This window comes from Cladophialophora bantiana (genome assembly GCF_000835475.1).
Source record: "Cladophialophora bantiana CBS 173.52 unplaced genomic scaffold supercont1.23, whole genome shotgun sequence".
NCBI lineage: Eukaryota > Fungi > Ascomycota > Eurotiomycetes > Chaetothyriales > Herpotrichiellaceae > Cladophialophora > Cladophialophora bantiana.
This window is the reverse complement of record NW_015971597.1, coordinates 178,797-187,079: the sequence shown is the minus strand read 5'-3', so window position 1 is coordinate 187,079 and position 8,283 is coordinate 178,797. Positions and strand designations below refer to the sequence as shown.

Genomic DNA, 8,283 nt, shown 5'->3' with positions numbered 1-8,283 from the left:
AAAAAAAAAAAAAAAAAAAAAAAAAAAAAAAAAAAAACATAAAAACAAAAACAAAAAAACAAAAACAAAAACAAAAAACCAGATGTCGTGGACTCCACCGGCGCGGGAGAGGAAAGAAGGGGTAACGACCGACAACAGAGCCTAATGAGCCCAACTTCCCTTCCTTACTCTCGCGCCCCAGTCCTCATCTGCACCCAAACATGCGCGCCTTCGGTCGTCTGCGAAATTCGGACTCTGCCGGGCCCATTCTCTTACATATAATCTCAGCGCCTCCCATCGTTTGCACTTGCCGATGACTTCGGCCTCATCCCAGCCATCGCCCTCTGGAGCACCCACGTACCCTTTGGCATCGACATTGTTATCATCCTTGCGCAGTTCTTCTATAGGAATGCGAGAAATCTTGCTGAGTTCTTCATCAAACATATGTGCAAGGCTTGGGTATCCTAGGCTCAGATAGTTGTATATCTGGGTAATCACACGGTTGGGGAACTCGTCTTCGATTTGTTTTTCAATTCGCAGCTTTTTGTCAATCGTGCTGGTGAACTGGTCCTCCCCATCTTGACTGCGTGGTGGGGTCAATGGCAGATAGCATAAACCTGAGAGGGGTTGTCGACGCCGTCCAGGAGTTTGGTATCCCCGACCAGGCGTGTTGGCGTCAAATGGGTTGTTTCTTTCTCCCGCCGGAGTTACAGGTGCAGGTGTTTGAATGCCGCTGCGCAAGCCGTTTTGGGGACTCCGAGGTTGCCACAACCCTGCTTGGCACATGCCCATCCATAGCCCCTCGCCCGTGTTGTTCTCATGCTTCTTGTGCGCTTTCCAGAGATGAGGACTACTGGGTTCCGTCGACTCCTCGTCGCTTTCCGTATTTCTTGGTCTCGGAGGTTGATCGGGGTCACAACGCGTCATCTTCGGCGAGATCGTGAACGGGAAGACGAGACTGCCGCCTAGCATTGGAGGTGACGCAGCAGCCCTCATACGGGCCAGTTCTGGGTCTTCCTCCTCTGCTCGGGGCTTCTTCGTTTTCTTCAATCCTTTCGCCTCCAATGCATGCCGAGTCGCCAACGCTGCGGCACTGAACCGGCTCTGACCGGCGGTATCCGCTTTTAGCTCCCGTTTCGCCGCTTCTAATTGCTCGTGGTGTTTTCGCATATTCTCCAGCTCCAAATTCAGTTCTGCAGCGGATGACCTTCGGAACGTGCGAGCATCAGCCCCCTTTTCGCCTTGGAACATCGGCACCGGTAAGGGGCCATCTTCATCATCCTCACGCGAAATGGCAAAGTGATCCACGGGCTCATGTGGGCGTTCATTGATGTAGGCGGCCATTGCCTGCTCCTCTAACTCCTTCTCGCTCACCGTTTCGGCAGCCAAGCGAAGGACATATTCAGTATAGCTGTCCTTTGCACTGGGTAGTGCTCTCTTGGCAACTGACTCCACGGATGAAGGAGAGTCGCTCAGCGAGGGTGCTTCGGAGTCATCATCTTCTGAAGTCGACTCGATTATGGGCAAATCAGGAACAGCAAACGAATGCTGGCGTAAGGCCTCTGGGTGTTTTCGAGCCAGAGCCGCCGCCGAGAAGCGTGATTCTTCAACCCCAGAGATCTCCTCAGGCTGTTCTTCCTCTCCCGGTGGAGGAGAGGGCGCCCGGCGACTCGGCGGAGGTGATGACCTGGCTTCAGGAGTAGGGAGGTGCACACGTCGATAGGAGCCTTTGGCGGTCTCTAACAGTTCCGGCGAGAATTTCCGAGGACCGGTCGAAGCTCTACTAGAAGCAGAAGAGTCGCCGGTTTTTGGTGGCTCCTCGTCCAAGTCCTCTGGGTCGGGGTCGCGTCTTCTGCTCGTCACTGTACTGGTCTCTATAAGCTCCGGAGCGAACTTCCTTCGAGGACGAGTCGATGCTGTCAGGTCTCCGTCCTGCGGTTTCTTTTCCTTGGAACTCCTTGTCGTCGTTTCGACCGGCTCCGGGGCGAATCTCCTACGAGGTTTAGGTGCTTCTTTCTCTTTCTCTTTTAGGGGATTATCTTTGTCCTTGCTATCCCTCGTAGTTGTTTCAATAGGACCGGGGCTGAATTTCCGTCTCGAAGACCGAGTACTCGTTTCTACAGGCTCCGGTGCAAAGCGTCTGGGTCCTGCAGAAGCTCCGCTGCTGTGCACGCCAGAAAGATAGGGAGGATCGTTCGGCGGCGAGACCGAGCTTGCACTGGAGTTGTTTGAAGGACCACTACCAACTCCCTTGGTCGTCGCCGAGTCGTCTATACTGTCCACAATATTCTTTTTCCGAGAACTCCTGAAAGTCTCCTCCACCGGCTGAGGGAAGAACCTGCGTGGCTTGGTCTGAGGAGGAGGCATGGGGTTGGTATGATTTAAAGATGACTTGTCTATAGGAGGTGTGGATGAGGGGTGGTCTGACTGGTTGCGAGTTGATCTTGAGCTTGTGACGGTGGTCTCGACGGGCTCGGGTTTGAATCGCCTGAATTGAGGCGGGGAGGTCGAAGCCATGATCTAGGCCGCGAGAGTGGTGGATGCCTGTCTCATTTGACAGCCCATGCTTTGCTCTGCTCGGGTTCCTCTCTCGGAAACGAGCGGTTTGCCTCAACTAGGAGCACGCGAGCATGGGACGCAGACAGAGAATGGTTGCGAGAGGGCCAGGAAATGCGGGGGCGAGATGTTCTAAGAGGAGTAATCGGGTGTATACGGAGGACGTAGTGGTTGTATGAGAGGATGAGGATGTGATAAGGCGGAGAAGGAGAAGAGAGAAAGATGGATGGAATGAAACGAACGAACGAACGAACGAACGAAACCGGACAAACAACAAGATTCCTTGGTGACGAGGATTCTGATCTGACGGACGCACGGGACTTTGACTTGAGACGCAGGAAGTGCGAACTCAAACATGCAGGACGTGCGTGGGATGGTGTCTTTTTGGTTTCTGATTCAGAGAAAGCAATAATGAACGAACGAACAGGAGGAGCTGTTTTTGGAGAATCGAGGAGAGGGAGATAGAGGTGGAACGATACGAGGTACGAAAGATACAAGTGCTGCGAGACATTTGCGCGGTGGCATTTTGGTGGGATGCGCGTGAAGGAATGTACTCCGAACATTGTCCATGTACCAGGCAAGCGAAATAACAATGACGACTGTACTGTAGATTACACGAGCCAACCAACCGCGGGCTTCACGGGCACCACTGGATCGCCACCCGGGGAGTCCATGAGCGTGGCCTTTAACTGGATCTGCCACTGGTTGGACCCGTAGGTGATCCGTAGGTGACCCGACGAGCGAACGCTCGCCCAATTTCCCCCATTTAGGGACAACGGAAACGCCTGGCCAGCCTGTAATTAGCTGTGCCTGGGCTCCGGGCTGCGACTCCACCGCTAAACTTACTGTCGCCGGTCGGAGGGTAAATCAACCTCAGCATCTCGCCATTGATGGTTTCTCTTACCATGCTCATTCTGTTGTTTGTCGTCAATGGTTCCTTTACACACTCCGTCCTGTATGTAAGAGTTCTCCGCAACTCTACTCCGTTACAACATGGCGGTGGGAGCCCCAGACTCCAGATCGACACAACTACTAACATGCAAGGTATAGACCCGCTGTGAAGGGCGGCACCACTCGAGACTTGAATTGACTGAGAGCACAAGTGATTGGTGTCGGGTCGGTCAAGACATGCATTTCAACACTTCTTCTTTCGCCATATGATTATCCAACAAACTACAATGCCATGCCTGACTCAGCTTTCTCGGGCTGATTAACCCGAGTCGAGCCTTTCCTCTTTCCCACCGGTGCCACGGCTTGCTCATCTCTGCAGGCCGCTCGATCGCCCAGCGACCGCTGCGAACGCCAGGACAAAAGAACCCCGACCTACAGATAACTTCCCCGGATTTCGTCCTCGAGGTCGCCAACGAGCTTCATTGGCGGGCGGCTTCCACCGCTCTCTCGATTCAGATCCATCTGTCTTCCTCTCACCCGACTTCTCCCGAACCTTTCAAGGGTTGAGCGTGAGATCCATGCACCCTTCTACAGCCACCCATGCAGAGGACCTCAAGCCATGCTCAGCTATGCTTCCTCCCGCGCGGGCATCAATAGTTTCGGGCAGACTGCAAAGGACAGCCACAGCCATAGTCAGGGGCCAAATTACCCCATATTCAGGGTTCACCACATCAATACCTCAGATGTGCTCATCCAGTCATTGCCAAAGGCGGTCAGTCTACTGGAGGCTACCCTCCATCGCTTGCTACATGCCACAAAAAAAGCCAAAACATCGTTCGATGAGAGACTCTGCGCCTGCCCAAGTGTTCAGAGATCATCCTGCTCCATCTCTCTCATCTCCTTGTCCTCCCTCAGTGTAATCTTGGCAAGCCCAGGCTCCAATTGCAAGCTGCCAGTCATGTCCGACGACGGCTGGCCGGGACCCTCCGAATTCCCTGAACCAACGCGTAAACTGCGTCTCCTCTCGCGCTGGTGAACAATTCCGGGAAACGCGCGTGGCTCTTGGCCCGAGATGTGTGCGTCCACGGGATTCGAAGTAGTGGGATATAGGACGCTCGAAGTCCTGCGAAGCCGGCTGGGAGAAGTATTACCCGGAGGTGCGGTTGCGTTGGACTTTGATAGTGCTGCTTCCCTCTCCCTTTCTCTGGCTTGCTGAGCAGGAGCGATGGAATCAGCCACCGCCATTGCCGCAAAATATTGCTTCGGGCTCTCCAGACCTCGGTATATCTCCTCTATTGGCGTAGCTGGATCAGACGGATCAGGCAAGTCAGGGGTACAACGATCAAAATGACTGTAATCCTTCGTGTATTTCGCAATGAACGCATGCTCGGCTTTCAGCGTTTCGTGTCTGAATGCTTCTCGGACGTCTGGCACGTTGCATTTCGCGACATCATTGCCCAATACGCCCGGCAGATAGCAATACTTCCCCAGCCAGCGCTGCTTGAGCGACAGTTCAAAACCGCACTGATCAACTGAGTGTTTGGCCAATTCGCACATGTCGACCGCGGAGAGCTTGTAGATTTGTGCAGCCACGGAATATTCTTCGATAAGGGGCTCCTTCGTGAATGCGAATTGTAAGGGGTCATCCGTAGACAAGGAGACGTTGAGGCCCTTTTTGAAGTAGCTGATAAAAGGGTTGCGGTCGTACGTTAAGAAAAGCGCGTTGTTGCTCAGCGGGGACATGGCGATGCCAATCTGCTCGAGGTAAAAACAATACTGAAGCAAGGGGACCTTTCGTAGGGTGATCCCGTGGCTGATGCTGTGACAACACAGCAATGCCGCGGCAAGATGATCCGTATCCCCTGCTTCGCCGCAGTGAGGTCGCAGGAGGAAGGTGTTGAAGTTTCTCCTTTTGCGCCAGGCGTTGAGAGACGTCATGTTTGCAAAAAGGTAGTAGATCCAGTATCCATAGGGCGGATTCTGCTTGGTGTTCCATTCCTTCGCTGCGGGGTATTTGCGATACAGTCGTCTTTCCACCTTACTCTCGTCGTCGACGCTATCGAAGCCGATCACCCGTTGGAGAAAGACGTGTAGTTTGGGATTCGTGGAAGGGTCGCGTGTCACCTCGAACAGAGGCTGGAATATGTTGCGGAGAAGTTCCTCAAAGTCTTCCATCGTCTTCAGCGCCTTGTACAGTGCGAACAGTCGTGGGATCTGTATAAGCCATCGGACATTGTGAGAGAAGAGCTTGTTATCAACCACCCACGCAGCTAGTGTGTCCCACTCGTTAATATTACGCCCGTAGATGCTGATTCGCCACTCAACCTATGTTGCACATGGTTAGCATACGAGGCCGCATTTTCTCCAGGAGCTCTTCCTCACCATTTGATACTTGCTTGACTCAAGGTCCGTGATAACTTCGCGTGTAATCTCGGCAAGATACCTCCCCTTGATGAAGTTGTCGGTCTTGAGGAAGATATCCCTGAGCCGTGACTGTCCGATTGGATTATATTTCAAGTTGAACTTGTCAAAGCGATGGAACGAGTCCGTATGCGCGTGCATATCAAGAGTGTCAATGCTCAAGTCGTATGCGGTGAGGTTGATGCTGTCAAAGACCTCCTTTAAAGTCAACGCCTTGCCGTCACGCTCGATGACAACTTCGTCAGGGCATCTCTTCATCTTGCTCTTGATGAAACGTAACAGATGTTTCTGATTCATACATGCAGAATGGTGCACGTGGGTATCCACTTTCCTTACGTTGTAAAAGTCCCGGTGAGGCACCTTCTTTGTGTCAGCCACTTCTTCATATTCGTTCAGGAGAGTGTACAGGTTGTATCGCCCTTCCAGATATTGCAGGCGGCGGTAGGCAAAGCTTTTGGCTGGTCCATCTGACGCAATGTCGAGGATCGTATCCAGTGCCACGTAGTAGTCTCGCAAGGTCGGTACCTCGACGATCGGGCGTTCATCTTCATCGTAGACTTGATAGACACTTCCAGCATCCATCTCGAAGCGCAAGCTCTTGGCTTGTTTGCCTGGAATAACACATTCGCTCAAGTCGAAGTCTTCACCAATAGCATGGCCCGGTTTTCTCGCCCTTTTGGCGCTTGTCGGCGACGCTGGACCTCCTCGGTCAGACCCAGCTTGACTCACATTAGTCGGCCACAGGTTCAACTCACCTCCACTCGCATTTCGAGCCCTCATGTCAATCATGTACAGACTGCTCGATGTGCTGTTGGGAGGAATATAGTCCTGAGGCGGTTCCCGCGCCTTCTGCTCGTTCCACACAGGGTTTGGCGGAGGTGGGTAGATTTCCCAGGTTTCTTCATCCTTTGGATTGACACCCGGACACTGCAGTGAGACTTTCAGGTACTTCTGCCTCAAATCCAGCACCGTCTTGATCTTGTCACAAATCGACTGCACCTCACTGACTATCGATTCATCACTCGTGGCGAGTCCACCAGGGCCAGATCCTAAGCCCATACCGGCGCCAGCACCATGCATACCTTCGTGGGCCAGCAGAGGATCCTTGAATTCGTGCGGAAGGCCTGGATGACGTTTGTGATCCCGCGCAGCGGCATCGGCAAGCAGGGTCGGATCCGGGCGAATCTCTTGGAGGTTCCCTACATGGGTTTGCAATGAAGGAAATGATTCCTTGCTATGACTGTGTTGAAAGCCACTGGGGGCAGTGCCACGTTGGGAGACGCGAGACTGTCTCGATGCCATGCTGGGCGTACGCTGTAGAGCTGACACTTCTCCATCCATAGCAGAGGTTGACATAGTATATGACTTGCCCAACATCAAGGGACTGCCTAGATCCTTCTCGGATTTAGTATCCAATCGATGCCGCTGGTAGATGAGTTTGGCATCCGCGTAGGTGTCACGCTTTTCTGCGGCATAATGGTAAAAGGGGTGCGGCAGGTGTTCGTCTTCCGGAGCTCCCTCTGAAGAGTCTGTGTAGTCTGATTCAGGAGCTTCCAGTCGTCCCTCCCTGTCTTCACCCTCATCCTCTTGCGGTTGCTTGGGTGCTCTTCGCGTCGAATTCTTTCGGGAGCGCGGGGCATCTTTATTCCCGGGCACACGCGACGATTTCCAGTCGTAGACATCTGCTTCTTCGTCTGAGTCAGTCGTGGCACCGTGTTGCGTGTGGTGTAGTGCAGTGCTGCGGCTATCCATGGCCAGAGTGTCCGGGTTTGTTCTGTTCGATGCAACCGCCCTTGAGGGTCAAGAACGAGGCCAACTAAGCTCTGGATTTGGCGCCCTGGCTCTCAAAAGATAATATAGAGTATTGAGAGACTATGCTAACCGCCTACGTAGGATAATCAAAGAACGATAACTGGACGAGCGTTGATGGCTAGGAATTGTCGCTCAGAGTCGGGGGAAGGTGATCAGTAGCACTCCGTGCTAGGGGAAAGCTTGAAACTCTAGGACGCGGAATGTCTTGGCAAGGCTTTTGGCACCAGGACTCTAATTGGACCGATTCCAACACCTTGTCTCGTTCCTCCACCCATACATGCCTTTATGTCTATTCCCCCCTTCATCGGGCAGCTCCGAAGAGCTACAGAGCCACAGGTGGACTTGACTACAAGTTGGTAAGTTAAGTATTGTTCACCAAAACAGATATAAACTCAATTTCATGGGTATTGTTCTCCAAAATGCTCGCTTCCCTAGACGCGCACACAAGAATTTACACATAGCCCGCACTCCGCCCAATGCTCGCTGGCTAACAATACAAGGACCGAACCTCCCCACATTCCTGACAGCTCATATCGACCTGTTCAGCGCTCCACGAATCGCCTTCGCTAGCCACGCATCCCCGGTGTAGGAGGAACGTGACGGCTTAATCGAGGTCAACTCAGC

At 53.0% G+C, this 8,283-nt stretch overlaps 2 protein-coding genes across 2 annotated transcripts; both read right to left on the bottom strand.

The window, feature by feature from the left end:
• Positions 1-141: 141 nt before the first annotated feature.
• On the bottom strand, positions 142-2,496 carry Z519_11659 (uncharacterized protein; the record flags this gene model as incomplete). The annotated part of the gene is made up of 1 exon (XM_016769370.1): positions 142-2,496. One exon carries the CDS (start codon positions 2,494-2,496, stop codon positions 142-144), a length of 2,355 nt encoding a protein of 784 aa, XP_016614354.1.
• Positions 2,497-4,293: 1,797 nt separating this feature from the next.
• On the bottom strand, positions 4,294-7,599 carry Z519_11658 (AMP deaminase; the record flags this gene model as incomplete). The annotated part of the gene is made up of 2 exons (XM_016769369.1): positions 4,294-5,751; positions 5,809-7,599. 2 exons carry the CDS (start codon positions 7,597-7,599, stop codon positions 4,294-4,296), a joined length of 3,249 nt encoding a protein of 1,082 aa, XP_016614353.1.
• Between the last annotated feature and the right edge of the window lie 684 nt (positions 7,600-8,283).